This window comes from Manacus candei, unplaced genomic scaffold (genome assembly GCF_025592945.1).
Source record: "Manacus candei isolate 608988 ecotype Guabito, Panama unplaced genomic scaffold, ASM2559294v1 h1tg000072l, whole genome shotgun sequence".
Taxonomy (NCBI): domain Eukaryota; kingdom Metazoa; phylum Chordata; class Aves; order Passeriformes; family Pipridae; genus Manacus; species Manacus candei.
In genome coordinates this window covers 1,710,808-1,728,851 of record NW_026138120.1, presented here as the reverse complement: position 1 = coordinate 1,728,851, position 18,044 = coordinate 1,710,808, and the positions used below count along the sequence as shown (strand labels likewise).

The 18,044-nt window shown below is 35.1% G+C and overlaps 1 protein-coding gene across 3 annotated transcripts in view; it reads right to left on the bottom strand.

Annotated features, from left to right (window-relative positions):
* ZNF385D (zinc finger protein 385D) overlaps nt 1-18,044 on the bottom strand; it is a 417,123-nt gene that overhangs the window by 238,641 nt on the left and 160,438 nt on the right. Inside the window, exon 1 of one of the 3 annotated variants that reach the window (XM_051808385.1) lies at nt 15,418-15,442. The exons of the other annotated variants lie outside the window; for them this stretch is intronic. Coding sequence (XP_051664345.1) covers nt 15,418-15,427 — 10 coding nt within the window. The 5' untranslated portion in view covers nt 15,428-15,442. Of the gene's footprint in view, nt 1-15,417; nt 15,443-18,044 lie in introns of those variants that run through there. 3 annotated transcript variants of the gene reach the window in all.

Here is an 18,044-nt window from a genome sequence, read left to right as displayed (position 1 = left end):
TATATCAGTTTGTCAGTCTAAGCACTAGAACATCACAAAAATAATTTTAAGAAGAACAGTTGAAAGAATTGACTTTTTTTTCTGAGCTTACACAGTTATTTTGTATTATGTAATGCAGATGTGAAAATCCACCATCATGGCAGGGAAAAGGTTTCATCCTTCTGATTTTTCAGAGGGTGAATTAAGGGTTTAACAAAATCACTGAGGAATTAGATTTTTAATAAATTATGTTCTAAGTGTTACTACACTTACATATAAATTATATCTAATTTCTATGCTATCTTAAAAGTCAAATATTTCTTCTTTATTGTCTTTATTTATTTAGGACTATACTTAAAAAAGTTGTTTACCGGTTCCAGTCTTTAATCTTTGACTGGACAAAAACACAGATAAAGAAAAGACCTAAGGAACTACATTTTCACTCCAATAAAATACACTCTTCTCTTCATTCTCTCCTGTTCAGCTCATATTGTATTAATCAGAAAACATTATATAGATAATAAAGGGTATTATGGAAAAACAGGCATATCTTTTACTAGATATTATAAAATTTCTGATTTCTAAAATATTTACAGATTATAAACCTTAGTTTTTTTCAGTCATGGAAAAAACCCTAGAAATTAAAATTTCAGCTGCTTATCAATATTTGAATAGCGACAATTAACATACATGCAGTAGTGTGTTGGACAAACCGTTGCAAAGTCTTTGCTATTTAACTGCTGCTCAGTATTTCATGGGAAATCAGTTTGATACTTTTACTTGGGTATCTGTTGGACAAGCAACCAAATCATCTTTAAACCAAATCCAACAACCCTCTGCACCTTGCAGTAACCAAGAACAATTAACCTACAAATACTGAATAGTTCACACGTCTAGTGACAGCTTTACCTGCTCTACAAGATTCTCTTTCTTGTAGTACCAACAATTAGCACCGATCATTTCAAAAATCATAAAATTCATTCAAACCTCCATTTGCACAAAGACAGCTCAAGTGCAGAGAACATTACACTGGAGTGCACTAGAGTACACTTAGGAGTCTCTAACAAATGGAATACAATTTTCCTGACAGTTCAATGACTGTAACAGGGACCAGATTTTCAAACACATTAGGAGGTCGCACAGCGATTTCAAATGGGGAGATTAAAAGCAAAATTTTAAAAATACATTTTAATAGGTGCTCCAAAATACAGATAAATGCTCTGTGTAATTAACAAAAGGAGCTAAGTTAGGTGTCTGGCACAAACTGAAAGCCAGCTCCTTCTGTACCTGTCAAAGCAGTTAGGTGTCCTTTGTAACCCCAAGGGGGATCTTTGGGTATCCAAATAGCTTCCAAAACCTGGCTTTTAGTCTGGTACTCTTTCAAAAAATTGAAAAGTTTGTGATTTAGAAAATGTTGTTTTTTCTTTTCCTCAGTTTATGAGATATGAAATTGTCTTAATCTGAGAACCTAAATTCCCTGGGTAGAAGTTCCTTTTGTTACTAATTTAGCACAACCTTTTCTAAAGGCTATTTATAGGCTCTCATACTGCTCTCAGTGTAGTATGAAGACACCTTTGTATTCTCACAAGGAGAATGCATGTTAAGCACTAATAAAAACTTGGCTTTTTTGTGACGTAAGAAGAAAGTAACCTATTTTAATCCTTAAATGAGGTGGTTATACCTTTGAAACTCTCCATAGGGAGGTTACTACCATATTTTATATCTACACAGTAAGTATAATACTGCTCAAGATGTTCCAATGTCATTGCTAGAAGTGATAAGGATATATGATGATGTATCTGGGCTGACAGCTGAAGAAGAGAGACAAATACTCATCTGTAAAATTTTCTGTGCATACACAACCTATGGCACTACATTAGATATCAAATGCTTTGGCCTGAGCTGAATTAAGAATGATATACAACTAGCATTTATAGTACCTGACAGCTCAGTAAATCTGTATTTTAGTCCTATAAGAAAATAGAGATTAGTTTCTAAGATCCTGCACCAGAATCTTAGGAAAATGGGGTTTTCACTAGTAAACGTTAACCCTTAGAAAGGACTATAAGTCATTTTAGAGTGTACTTGGTGTTTTCAGAGAAAAATGTACCAGAAAGTCTAACCACCAAGGACACCAAACCTTTCAACACTTGTACAAATAATTAGCTGTTTGGAAGAGTCCTATTGCTTTACCCTAGCAGAGCTGTTCCAAATATTTCTGCCTAATCCTGAACATAACATGAGAGTGAGGCTGCAGTACATATGTCAAAAGGAAGAAAAGAAAGTGTGGATTAAATATCATACACTATGTCAATACTTAATTTTCTGCAAATATATTCTAAACGGCTCACATATGTTTGTATATTTAAATTTAAATAGTTTTTGCCTTGATAGGGAAAGTGAAGGAAAGAGATTCAAGAACAATTTAAATCAGATGAAGATAGATATTAGATGAGAAGATTTGCAAAATCTATTTTAAGCTCATGTATGCAACCCTCAATGTATTTGAATTTGAAATAAAAATACTTCAGTGATGCAACTAGTTTACATGATTATCTAAATCTTATGCAAAATACACTGCTACTTGTGGAAAAAATAAGCTGGAAAATGTCAAGAAGGCAGCCTCTGTCAGATAATTGTAGGTCTGCTGCTTAATCAGCAGAATACAAAATTTGGGGCACTAAATTTAAGCAAATCATATGCCTGCAAATTGGTAATGCTATTCAAGTTTTTTGTGTTATCACAGGAGTAAAAGGAATGCTTTTACTTTATTGGTAATGTACATATCTGCCATTGATAACAACAGAAATATTAACCCAATATTTTAAATATGAAATAAAAATATGGAAGCACAAGGCATTTTTTCCCATGAACAGACATGTACATGCTTATGTACATAAAATGCCCTTCTTTTCTGATACACTCATGAAGAATATTGCTACAGAGGTAAGTACTAATACACAATTTTATTTGTGCTAATACACAAATAAAATCCAATTTTACAAAATACAATAAAGAAGTTTCATTTTGAGAATCTATTTTTTTCAATCAAAACCTCTTCTGAATTAAAAACAGTTTTTCTTCCACAAACATTCAGAGTTTCATGCATTTGACAAGAAGTTTTATGTGAATTAATTTTTTTTAAGGTGTGAAGTTCAAAGGTACAAGAACTGTACAAACACAGGAATATCACAGCTCTACCAGTAGTATCTTCACTGTGAATTAGAATGATATTTTTATAGTAGAAGAAGTGACAAAGTGGTTGATTCAACATGCATTTATATAAAGATACAGGGAAATGTCCACACTTCATGTCAAGTTTCAGAGAAAATGAAGATTTGACAGCATGGCATTTTTTACAGTAAGTTTGAACAGTGCTCCTCTGGTCAAAACAAGAAACTACAGATTTTAAAAGGAAAAAGAACACAAAAAACCCACCAATCTCACTGTCCTGTTTTTGGGGAGGATTTTGCTAAGTTTCCATAACTTTAATTATGACTATTCCTTAGTATTTTTAAGCTTTATAATTTATGATCTTTTTTCTTTAATTGAGTAATAGGATAATCTCTACAAGTTGAAAGGTATGATCTTAATATAAAGGGCCACATAAGCAGATCAATTCAAAAAGTGACATAAGAATCAGTGACTCAGATTAAAAAAAAATTTTACAGCTGTTCCAGGTCTGTGTGTCCTCACAGTAAAAAGGGTGGTTTAATTTTAAAACATTTTATTCAGAAGATATTTACATTTTATGTATCCAGAGCCTTACCGAAATTTTGGCAAGCTGATAATCAATTATAGTATTGTGAAAAGGAGAAAAATATCAGGGATGCTAATTTTCATCAACAGCACCTGCTAATGTCGTGTTCTCAATGAATAAAGTACATCACTGCTTTGAACAATTTTATAGTTTGCACCACAGAATGCAGTCAATGACTCTGTGATGAAGAAGGTATATTTCATTAGATATTTTACCACCTCCCTAACTGTGCCAAGTCTGGATAAATTAAAACTTGTCACACTCTGGTGTTTGGGTGGGAATTTACTTCTTAAGGAATAAAAATATGCCTTTCAAGCACAGTGTGAAAAGTATAAACCAATACCATATTCTGCCTTACTGAACTGCTTCACTGCACCCTCAACCTAAGTAAAAAGTCTTTTAACAGTTTAAGCAACAGTCTTTGACACGCTCTCCCACAATACCCTTCTTTCTAAATTGGAGAGAGAAGGATTCAATGGACGGACTGTTAAATGGATAAGGAATAGGTTGGATGGTCACATCCAGAGGGTGGTGGTCAACGGCTCAGAGTCCCTATGGACATCAGCAACAAGTAGTGTCCGTCAGGGGTTTGTACTGGGACAAGTGTTATTTAATATCTTCATTAATGACATAGATAAAGGGATTGAGTACACCCTCAGCAAATTTGCAGATGACACTATGCTGAGTCATGCTGTTAACACATCTGAAGGAGACAGAATGGTATCCGGAGGGACCTGGACAAGCTCGAGAAATGAGCCCATGGGTATCTCATGTGGTTTAACAAAACCAAATGCAAGGTGCTGCACCTGGGTTGGGGCAACCCCCAGTGTCAACACAGGCTGTTGGATGAACAGATCGAGAGCAGCCCTGCTGAGAAGGACTTGGGGGTGCTGGTGGATGAGAGGCTGGGCATGAGCTGGCAACGTGGGTTTGCAGCCCAGAAAACCAGTCCTCTCCTGGACCACATCAAAAGCAGTGTGGCCAGGAGGTAAAAAGAGGTGATTCTATCCCCCTACTCTGCTCTGGTGAGACCCCACCTGCAGTGCTGCATGCAGTTCTGGGGTCCCCAGCAGAGGAAGGACATTGACCTATTGAGGAGGGCCACCAAGTTGATTAGAGGGATAGAACACCTCTCTTATGAGGAAAGGCTAAGAGAATTGGGCTTGTTCAGCCTGGAGAAGTGAAGGTTTTGTGGTCATCTTATTGCAGCTTTCCAATACCTGAAGGGAGCCTACAAGAAAGATGGAGGAACTCTAGGGCATGTAGTGACAGAACAAGGGGGAATGTTTTCAAACTGACAGAGAGCAGGTTTAGACTACATATGAGGAAAGAATTCTTTGAGTGTGGTGAGGCACTGGAACAGGTTGCCCTGGAACAGGTTGCCCAGAGAAACTGTGTGTGCCCCATCCCTGGAAGTGTTCAAGACCAGGTTGGATGGAGCTCTGAGCAACCTGGTCTAGTGAAAGGTCTCCCTGCTTCCCAGGAGCATTGGAATGAGATGATCTTTAAGGTGCCTTCCAACACATACCATTTTGTGATTTTATGATTCTATGAACTTGCCAAAATTCAGATTTATGGCATGTGAGCTCCTACACCACCAAACAGTAATACTTTTCAAAAGATGCTTAGTGTACAGACAGAATTCTGTTGATGCAGTCAAGAATTCCAAATAATGTCTTATGATTAATATTACGAAAGTTATCGCTGAGAGTGACTCAACTATTACTTTACCCCATATGCCATGTTGGGATACACACACTACATATGGGCTTATTATAAATACATACGCTTATTCATAAAAAACATCCTGTTGAAATGAATGGGATTACTTACAAAAATAACAGTTGTTGCTCAGTTTATAGCTTTGTTGGATTAAAACTTAATTTTTAAATACTGGAAGAGGGGGAGTCCTGATTTTTAACTTTAAGCTAGAGTTCTTAAAACTCTGGCTTAAAGCAGTGCTTCTAAACACATCATGCAAAATTAGTTATAAACAACTTTACCATAAAAAGCAACATCCCAAACTATTTTTAACTGCCAAGCCTGTTTTAAATTAGCTGAAATTATTATTCTAAATATTATTGGTTGTATTAAACTTCTCTGCCTTAAATCACTTTATTGTATGGTCCATCATCATTATAAAGGTCAACAATAACCAAATAATGATCTCAGAATTCATCATTATCTGTAATCTATATCAAATATAAGTAGCAATTAGATTGCGTACTAAAAAAAAAGTCAGTAGCTAATCACGGATATTTGACCGAATCCCATGACTTCTAAAGGCAAATTCAGACTGACAGCTTCATCTTGCAGCTAGTTTTCAACATAAATAACAGATCAGCTACATAGAGCACAATGTTCTGTTTGGAACTGAAAACACCAAGATACTTGTGGCCAAAACAACACCTAAACTGCTAAGCTGCAGTATCTCTGTGCTTAAAAAGAGATGTTCAAAAAGAGTAAAAAAAAATATTTTAAAACAGTATTCACAATAAAAACAATTAAGCTTCTCAGAAAAACATCTTCAGAAAAATGTCAAACAGATGAGGGTTTTTTTTTTTCTTTATTTTATATGGCTTCAAAAGGAAATGAAGTATCATGGCAGAAACAGGAGTCAAGCATAAAGAGATAACCATATATTTCAGGAACTGATGGTTAATTTTATCAGATAACTTTTTCAGAACTTCATTTCCATGAGAAAGATTATCTTTCAATAAGTTAATTACTAATCTTTGCAAGGACTACATTATTATTCCTTACACAGATGATAATGTGAGAATCCTTTGTGAATTCCTAGTCTTCGAATAACTCCCAAGATACACAGTGTACTTTCAAAAAGAAAGACTGAAAGAAAATACACATCTGGATCAGAAACCAATATTTAATTTATTTTCTACAGCAAAATGGAAAAATATGTATTTAAATATGTCTTAATTCCTAGGTAACCATTCTTTCCTGAATTTATAGAAACACCACTTGTGTCTTTTTTCATACTTCTACAGGCACAGACCTCAAAGCTTTATATTATAAAGATCATCTTTTTCATATGAACAATGGTCAAATTAGTATTGCCAGATTCTCTGTAATTAATATGAAAAAAACCCTATCAATCCCAGAGATGATGATTTAATAAATTCTAAATGTTAGGAGTATCTGAACATTTACAGAGGGAAGTTTTGTGCCGGCATATGTGCATTCTACTTATGCCAAGGACTTTTTGAAGAGGCAAATATCAAGTGGAGATCTGATGATGACTGGACATGTCTAGAGGACACTGCAATCCTGGCCATGTGGTTTACCAATATAAAGGTACTATAGACAGAACAGGCAACAAATTTGGAGTTCTCTCAGAAATATGGAGTTCTTTCCTAAGTACTATAGACATGATCTGTAAATCTCCTGTCCACAGTTTGTCCTAAGAGGACCTACATAAGTATGAGGATGGAATCTAGGGCTGTTATCTCAGAATTAATTAGAAGTGAACTAGTCATTTGGTCAGAGAGAAAGAAGATTTCAAGAGATGAGGTGCTGCAAGAAACCATGAGGAATGAAAGGCTGTGAGCTAGGAGTAGGCCTGAGGGAATTGGTTCATGGAACAATCTCCTGTAATATTTCATCTACTTTCATCTGTAGTAGCAATCTCCTTATTAAACACTTATTTATTAAACAGGGCTTTCTGGTTTCAGCATCACAGAATTTCTGAACTGCAGAAGAATGTAACAAGAACTTGGAGCTTATGATTGCTACACGAGTGCGAATTTCACAAGTTTCTGTTCCTTCTACACTTTTCCATGGAAGTATAGGGTCTGCAACAACACATTTCTACCCCTTTTCTTCCAAGAAGGAATTAAGAAGCACACATAAACTGTGCAGGTTTTCTCACATGGCAATAACTGCGTTTCATCCCTATGTGATTCTAAGCCCATTCCAAACAGACATCAGCAAAAAATAATTATTTACTCTCCTGGAACCAGGTCACCCCCAAGTTCACATTTTCACAGATAGCTGGCTCCCAATTTACATTAAAATATTTTGACTCTAAAAGCCATAGAGTATTACCACAACCCTATTACATACATAATGTATCTTCATATATAATAAGGTATTCATGCAATGTATATAACAAAGATACAGACTGTTACTGTGATTGCAGTATATGTTAAAATAAATTGAGCTGCATGGATTATAACCAGGACTAGGCAGACCAAAAGTGGTGTCAGAATCCCAGGGAAGTAGTAGACCAAATGGCACTTAAATTAAAAAATAAGAAGAACCCAGACATGAAGCAGGTAGAATGTCTAGAAAAAAACCCAATACTGTCATATTACTACATGCATTACATCCACTTGCCTGAAAATATCTATTGTTTTGTATCAAACCTTGAGGAGGAAACACCTAATTTAGTGCCAGCAACTGCTTCCTGATAAAATTGTATAGAGTGAGGAATTGTTGTTTGTTTTTTTTTTTAATTGGGGAGTTAGAAGTTTAACAGGGGATGGGGAAAAATTCACTGCTGTCTACACCACGGTAACAAAAATGTATGAAAACCTATGAACCTATTTGCAGAAGCACAATCCCTCCCTATCCAGTACTACATTAAATACTTGTTTATATATGTGTATAAAATGATAGATAAGAACTAACGGGTCTACACTCTGGAAGTACATACTCTTTAATAATATACAGGCTGATCCAGAGGCAAGCGCAACAGAAATCCTGTAGAAATAATGGAAGGTTTATGACTGCATAAAGACCATTAGAGACCAGCAGAAGCAAGCAACCAACATAGCAATTCAGCCATTGAACGGCTTTATTGATCACAATGAATTGAGGTGAACTCAGAGATCACTACGAGGATGTCCAATCCAAGTGTTAACATGCCTCTAAATTTCCCCATACTTAATAACTTTTCTTCCGGAAATACCGACCCTAGAATATTTTGAAAAAAACTTTTTTCCAGAGTATCCAAACATCAGATACCCTTGCAAAACTGCTGCTGTAATCTGAATGCCGCATGACAGTCAATTTTGTTCATGACTACAGCACACATGACTAGGACCTTACAGTTCAAGACAACTCTGTTGTATGTACTGCACAGGTGCTTGCTGCATACACATTAATGATGATGCCAACAGTTTCAGGTCTATTTGTAATCCCAGGCAGCTATATGGGAGGGAGCCTCAGAGCATAAAAGCTGTCAATGTCTGCAGAGTATTCAGTGGACCACTGTGTATGGTCTGGATCTGTAACTGTCACCATTCTCTACTGATACGCTTTGGTTTTGCATAAACAAATACTTCATGTCTTTTCTGTTTCCAGATTTTGCCTCTTAATTTATCTACTTAGATGTGTAACAGAGCACTCTTATGACCACATAAAGTATTCTGAAGTTTGCAAATAGATATTTCAACTTTCCTTCTGTTTCCACTTCCAAATGTCAGGCAGTGAGAACACCTGGTACAAAATTTGTTAACAATGATCAATGGCTTTGATTAACAGTAACTGCAGAGGTTCTCTGTCAGTTAAAAGAATAACTGGAGTTCTCTTGAAGATCACTGATTCTGAGGATGCTTGAGAACTAATACATCTTAGTAACTTGACTAATTCAAGATGTAGGCAGAATGGGTTGAGATATTTTATTGGTGCCATGATCTGAAATATTCACATTTGGGATGATACTCTAATCAAGGCTCAGGAAATAACTTAATCATATGCTTTTGTTAGAAAATCAAACTAACAAAAGAAAAGATTGATTAAGTTTTAGAAATTCTGTGGAAAATTAAGGCTATTCAAAGTAATTTGCACAGAGAACTCCTGAGATTGCAAATGTCAGTTTAGGAAAAGTTTCTGTTGCTAGGAGACTATAACAACAAGATTCTATGTAGTAAAAGTACTTCTGATATATCAAGAAGAAAATGGCCCGATTAAAGAAAAAATGAATGCTAATTAATATACCTAACAGCAAGTAAAACCAGATTCATTCAAGAGTGGTAACAGTGCCAGAAACCTGTCCTGATGAAAAGCTAACTGCAGTCTTAGCTTTCTTCGGAGCAGATTCTCTAGCTGCCATTCATTCCCATGCCCAGTAAGCCATATATATATATATATATATATAGGTCATCCTTCTCCCAGCCAAGAAAGCACTCATATAATTATTTTTAGGGGACTAATTTATACTTCAAAGTAATACTTGGAATAAATTTCAGAACATGCAAAGAAATTCTTCTCCTTTGTTACAGCTGCAAGATATTTTTGAACTTTATATATCTCAGAACTGTGAGAAGGTAACAGCTTTCCCTCCAACCTATCAGCCTTATCCTCTGTAGCCCCAAGGAACTTTGGCAGTGAAATCGATAGAAACAAAGTCATTCTTTCCTAGCGCAGGTCACTGTTTAAAGCCAAGAAGAAAAAGTGTAAGAGAATTCAGTTTCTTGATGCTAATCTGGAATTCCAAATCCAACTATTACAAATCTGTTTTGCTGTATAGGAAGACAGGTGCTTAATATGGCAGACACAGAAAATTCTTGTCCAAATTTATGAATGTTATTTAAGATGCTAAATTTCAGTGAACAGTTTGGGTAAGAACATGCACATCACCATTTACTAAAGCCCACCAGTAACTAAGTTAAGCCATAGGAATGCTAGTAATTTTGATCATCTCCTGTACCTTATAGACTTCTTCAGTTAAGATACCTAGCTTTTAAAAGATCAACCCACAAGAATATAATACAAAAAATTTGTGCTACCTCATGGAGCAGGGGAAACAGTTATTTCTTTGTGTGTTGAAAAGTCAGTGAAGAGAGACTAGTTAAAATTAAGTAAATGTTTATTAAATATGTGAATTACCATAGATTTTATTAATGGCTTGGCTCTTCATAGACACATGAACAGAAGCATCAACATCATGAACAGAAGCATTCTCAAGTGATTCCAGCACATTTATCCTTTTTTCAATTATTGTTCTTGATTTAAAGGGTACTTCTACAGAGGTTAAAGATTTATACAGCTGTATCATGCAAGAGGTGCTGAACCAAGTCAGTCTAATGACAGGGAGACTGAACTCTCTTTTTTGTTAATAGTACTATTCCAGTTCTCTGCTTTAGAAAAATCATAAAATAAATCTCTATATAGTGACATGAAAGACGGACTTTGATAAAAAGGATATCAGTTCTAGTATGAACGGATATACAGACTATGTCAAATGGACCATAAAACGTACCCATTCAGGTCTAGCCTAAGAAACTTCACAAAAAACAGGTGTATCATATTGCATTACTCTCAGTCAGGATAAGTAAAAGTAGCAGAGATTAAGCTTTTTTACCGCATTCTCTCTTCATAGAAAGAAAACTGATCAATGAACCACTTATCAAACCTGAACAATATAAATCTGCTGAATTCAAGAGAGCTATTGTGAAAGATGCTTTAATAGGACAAATGACTTAGACAAAGATTCTCTGGCTGGCCACCAAGGACCTCCCATATCAGAAGCAATAACAACTTATCACAGATAAACACCTTGCTAAAATCTTTCAAGTAAGCCTGTGAGAGAAGTGTTTGTTGATCTGGGAATGGAGCTAGAGCTGTAACACAGCTCAACATAATAGTGCTTTGAATTAAAGTTCTCAACAGTTCCCATGAAACCAACTATCAAGACCTGTCAGACCAAACTGAAATGGTTTTCTAAAAAGTGAAGTTCTCTACAGAACTTTATTCATGTGAGAACAGTTACTCTCAGCAATTGTTCCTGTTTAATATTTATCTAAAATGTATGAGACATACATATTCTTTATATGAGATACATGTATGTATGTGCATATATGTCATGTTTTCATCTCATGTAAAGGACTCAGGTTCATGAAAGATACATTTCAGCTTTGATTTTGATGCTAATTAATATTCACTTTTGTTTGAAACACATATTACTCCCTTGCATTCCCACTTCTATTTGCACTCCTTCTGTCATGTGGTACAGAATATCAGAGCCTGATCACAGATGTTAAGTCCATAAACTATTTCTAAGTTATTTATTTACCCACAGCACATGACAGTACACAAAGAGAATGTGCGACAGCAGCTGCTCTTAGATGCAGCAGAGGAACGAAAAGAGGACAGGAACAACTGGCTGAGAATAAATGTTTGAGGAAGCATCTAGGATACAGAAACAGAAAAAGATAAGCAGAATATGTGTAGAAAGAGTAGTCTCCCACTGGAGTTAAAAATAAATCCTGGAAAACAGAGGCCTGTTCATAAAAACAATAAACATTCTCTATCTTACACTACTTCAAGGAGTGGGCCAGTTTCCTAATTGAATTATGCAAGTCAAGAAAGGCAGCTCTTGCAAGAGTATCCAATAGATGGGTAAGCAGTTCTTGATAGAAGCAAATTTGAAATCTGAGTATTGGTATGTTCGTGTTGTAGTTGAAAATTTTAGTTGAACACCAGGAACTCTTTCCCAGGCTATTTTTCAATTTCTTGATTATTCTTTCACTTAAATGATGGGATAACATTTGATAAGATGACCACCTCTCAGTTCATTGTCCAACTGGAGACTGTGTTATAGGAAGAAGATAAATTCTATACACATATTTCAAAAATCAACAGTAGGATTCAATAGCAGATATAGCATCAGGAACTAATGCAAAGTGATGTTAAGCAAATTTAATCTCTTTTAATCATGTGAAGAGAGACAGTGAAGCAGCAATATTTCATTATTTGTTATGTAAAATTAAGGTTTTATCCAGTGCAGTGTAGCCTGGAGAAACACTGTCAAAATAACAAATAGTTCTAAAATCATAGATGCCATCTTTTTGGCACCCAAATACCATACAAAAGCTTAAGCTTCTTCTGTGTGTAATATCTAGATCGTTAATTCCCCAATGAAAATATAGTCTAAAAGATTTGCTTGCATTTGAATAAGCTAGCTCTGTTCAACATTCCTTACTGGTTCATTTAATCATGAAAATGCCTATTGAACTCAACAGGAGTTTGAGTGAAGAATGCTGATCAGAGTCCTTGGAGACAGTTAAAATAGTCTCTACAAAAAGATTATTACAGGTTATATTCGGGCCATGCAAAAGATTTTTTTTTCTATAAATATAACATGTCTTATAAAAAATGTATGTAGCTAGGACCTTTAAATGGAAAAAAGAAAATGCTACTTAACTGTTTGCAACAGCAGAAATACAACTACTGTATTTATCAGTTTATGAATGGCATTCTCAAGGTGCTCATTGCATTTTTAAGTGAAATATTTTCAGAAATATTTGAAATGTAGAGTATAGTGAACTAAATCAGAATTACGCTGAATTCCTTTCAAGTATAACACCTCTGTGTCACTGCCCACTCCTGTAGGGTATGGCTCCAAAACTTTAGGCTTGGATCACTGTAGCAAATTTCCCTTCTTCCTCTGACTTCCACACTGCAAGCTGGACTATTTCATGAAGTTAATGCTGTGATAAATTGACTCTATTCAGGTGCTAAATGTCGATATTGACTTCAGTGGTGCAAGAATTTTATCCCATGCTTAGAATGGGATAAAACTTTTAACAAAGATAGGTCTTTGCAAGCAAGACAAGGAAGTGGAATAGGAAAGTCAGCAGCTGTGAGAGCCCTAACGCATGTTTCATAAAGGAAGGAGGGCAACAGATTAATCATATTAAATTTTTTAAAATGTGCTCATGTGCTGCTTGTACATATGTTTGCTCACTCTGCTATACAGAGATGTTCTGATTATTATGCTAGGAAAGATCTTGGAGTTATCTGGTAGAATTTGATCAACAAACTGCAAGTGCCCCTGTACCACCACCAAGCAGATTTGCAGATTTAGCAAGAAACTCTCTTTTCCAAATAACTAAGCTATTGTAGGCAACAAAAATAAAACACCAGCAGGATCAAATATGGGAAAAGAAATACCTTCTGGACAAAAAACCCCTACATCGCACAAAATTATAATAAATTCTATTTCAGAACCAACTGTTTGTCTAAGAAAGGAGATTTATTTCCCTATACAACTTCTAATGACTAAAGGCCATTTTTAGGATATGATCTATGCTAGCCTCCAGTGAATCATGTCTCTGTCTTATTAAAACAGCAGAAATAGAATATAATTAAAGCACCAAGCAGTGACTGTCGTTTTCTGAGGGCTGAACAACTGGGTCTGGTAATATGTAGTAATGAGCATGCAAATAAAAATAAAACAGAGTATAAATGTTTTCTTGATTAATTATATCACATACTGATAATGCTTCAAGCTACAGTTCTTGCGCAACTGGGAATCAAAAGAGCAGAGTTGTTGACAAGTGTGGCTGGAGTTAATGTGATTTCTATAAATATGAAATAGTGCTGAGTTACATCTATCAACAGTTATCTCTGCATGAATATTTCAAAATGTCAAAGAGTATACTAGTAACTGTCTGGAAAAAAAACTCAAAAATAAAACTTGTTATTTAAAAAAAACCACACCCTGCCTGTATACATTTGACTAAGATTTGCTTTAGAAATCTTGAACTGCTTGTCTACCAGGCAGAGAACAGTTGTTATGCTTACTCACTTTTAGAAAAAGGAAAAAAAAATATAATTCCTTTAGCTGAGTTACCAGCATTTTTCTTAAGTCACTAGTGTTCCTTATATCCCAGAAGAGTAGTTTATATGTGTGTTTGGGGACAAAGGAGAAGATCACAAACACGCATAATAGACCAGACAACAAAAAAATTAAAGTAGATTACATTTGTTGCTGATGAGCAGCAATGATTAAAAAGTTCAGAGATGTAGAAAACAGTAATCCTTTAACAACTGTTACATTTATCATCAGGTTCATTCTTCATATATGAAGAAAACATGTATGTCCTACATGAGTTACCACCCATCAATCCATCAGACACAAATTACTAACCTCCTAAAAGGATTAATCTCTAAGTCTAATTTATGTTTGCCATTTATTCTGCAGTGTTCCTAGCAAATGTTATGAGCCCAGAGTTTTTGGAAAAATGATAAAAATAGTCGTGGTATGGTCTTATATTTTTTTTAAAATTCTATTCTCTCTATCCATAACAATATTTACATGTTAACTGTCACAACACACAAAACTAACCATCAAAATGCTGAGAGTCAAATTTTAATCTGATGCAAACAGCTAGTGTACTAAGAAAAGTACAAATCCATTTGCCAAACTTGGGGTTTTTTTAACAAATGTGCTCAATTTTCTTTAAAGTAAACATTCAGAATGAAATACAGAGTAAATCATTTAACGGTAATTTAAGTATAGAAGGTTAGTGCAACATAGTGGTCAAAGTAAGGCTCAAAGCTTGATGCATTTTTTTTTGCATACAGAAATACAAAGACATCATTAAATATTATTACATTTCATGACAAGGAAGTATGATTGTGCTGAAAATTCAATCAGGTTTCTTTGTCAGTCTAATAACAAGAATTTTAACATGCTGCTGCCAAAAACCAGTGAAGCATAGTATTGCATTCAAGAAACAGCTAGATTCTAATTCTCAGTCTGGCAGAGAACAACTGAAAATATCTAAACTGCTACATATTACTTTATTTTTGTCTGCACCCCATACAGAATAAATAAAGAAAAAATAACATTAAAAATGGATTAATGAGAAAATACACCTTTTTTCCAAATTCTTGTGCTTTTCTTTTTATAGTCTCACACATTAACTTACCCAACAGCATTGCACTCACTGCTAATGAAAAGAAAGCAGGCAGTACAAATCTTCTTAAGCCTCCCGTGGCAAGAAAACTATTACAGAATAAATAGAAGAAAGTCTCTGGAGCCTTTCCCTTGTCTGCTTGTTTTACAAAAGGCAGTAAGGATCACACTGCGAAGTGTCAAAGCTGAATAAACCACTAGCAATTGGGTTTATACCCTTTGGGTAGTTAGTCCTTCATAGCTGATAATTCGACTTTGTCCAAAAAACAGTATGTGAGAAACAATGCAGAATCTACCGAGGCTGTAGCCAAGCTTAAAATGTAGACAAAGAGACAGTTTGCTTCTAAAGGTTTGCAAGGAAGGGCTTGTCACAGGACATTAATTCAAGCAAGCTGCTGTTACATCAAACTAGTGCATCTAAATACAGTTAATCTGAAGCTTTTCATGTTGCGTTCTATAAGGCGTTTGGCTGCCGCGTATTGGAGCCCCTGGGTTTGGTGTCACTGAAGAACAGGAGAGCTCTCTGCTCTTGCCTTTTACATTAAAATGCACATTTAGCATCTAAAAAATCACGTGGTAAATGATGGGTGGGGGGTTCTCAAGCTTTATTATGAACTGTAATTGACATCTAATATGGCACATTTTAATAAAATTACTCTCCTTGCCTTTGTTGTAGAAAACTTACATATAAAGGAGTTTCAAATGACAAAATATAGAAGATTTTATTCTAAAGCTATCACAAACAGTAGGGAGAGAACCTGACAATAAGTAGGCAACACTGGATTTTAATGACTACTTTATGAAATAAGCAAGAAGAATGGTGGTAAATGCATATTTCTTTTATTATTTTTCCCATAACCTTGAATTCACTGTTGAAAGCTGATAAAAAAACCTGATGTATGGAATTGGCATTTGTCTTTGACAATTTGCTGCATAGAAATATTGAGCATCTTATGTTCTCTTGAACTATGCAATGACAACTTTTTTTAAAAGTTTAAACATGAGGTGCAGTGCACGAGAATTTCCTTTATCAATAACAGGACTTTACTTGCTATTCATTGAAATAAAAGCTCTGTGTACTCAAAAACAAAGTAAGTATGAGTAACTATGAAAATGAATTAAAGTACAGCCTATGTATTATTAACAAGTCTTAACTTGGTAATAATGCAACCTAGTCTAGTCACGGACTTTCATTTTTTCTTTTCAAAGGTACTTATATTTTGATTGTATTCCAACATGATATCACCTGAACCAAAGATAATATTGACAAGAACAGTGCATTTCTTTTCCCCCAATTTATCATAAAATACATTGAAAATGACTCAGTGTTAAGTGAGACACCCACCCTTCCTATTCATCCTCCTTTATCCTGCTTCGCATGACTCTCAGCTATTCATGCAATATTATCATCCCTTTCTGTTGATACTAACTTTATTTTTCTGGGCAAATAATCATGGCACTATTCATTATTTCCATTTCTGTTCATTCTTTGACATTTCTATAGAATAGTCATGTGCCTTTACCTGCCACACTGTCTTATCATAAAACCATGTCATGAATATTTAGAAAAAGATCAGGAGCAGAAATTGGGTCATGCATGGATATTTCTCTAATTTAGAACTGATCTCTCTGTAGGGTTCTTTACAATAAGTCTCATCTTGCAAAATTTTGATGTCATTCCTGAATCGTTCATTTTCAGTCAATTATGTTACATACGGTAAAACTCAGAAATAGAGAGGAATGAGTTTCTCCAATACACAAAAGCAAGAGAATCACCTAGTTGCTAGCCACAATGAAGAAGAGGACTACCAGTGTGGACCACAAGAATACTGTGGCAAGACACAGGATTAATACTTACCCAAATGTTGGTCAAATACCAATTAGTGCAACAATATTTTATGATGACAACTGATGGACTACAACTAGGAAACCTGTCCATCATAAATCACAGCCAATTGACTGCCAGTCAAATAGTAATTAAATTTCAGTCATTATTTAATGTCTTCACAGAAGAGCATGAGTGGCAGAGCTCATTGCAAAGGGAATTGAACTATGCTGTACTATAGTAGAGCACGCTAGGGAGCAGATTCCAGCACCTTTGCACTGTTAAAATAGCAATTTACTCTAAGCTATACCAGTCACTTAAGCCCTTCAAAGAATGTCACTTGTGATCATATCTCCTTGGTGCTAGAATAACACAATCTGCCCTTTCTGTTACTTTCTACATAACCCCTTGTGACGGGCAATCTATCTACAGAACACGTGTTCACTGGAGATAATAAACACATTGAAAGGAATATAGAAAATAATCATGCTATTCTAATATGTTAATAATTAATGTACAACATATTGTAGTCCAAATGTTTTTAAGTGAATAAAACGTAAATCTAAATTGCAGAGAAAGAATATGTAAAAATAAAAATTCTGTCACCAATTTATGCCACTGAACTGGACTTAATTTGGATGCGGTTTGAGTTTGGAAATGAAGGAAGTTTTAGATTTTATTCTTCCTTAGTATAATCAACAGCAATATAGGACATACTGGGAGGAGTGTGGAGTCCTTCTAAGAATATTCCACCTGGTGGAACAGGGCTTGAAAGAAAAATAAGAGGATGTCTTTACTAGGACTTAAAAAAATTA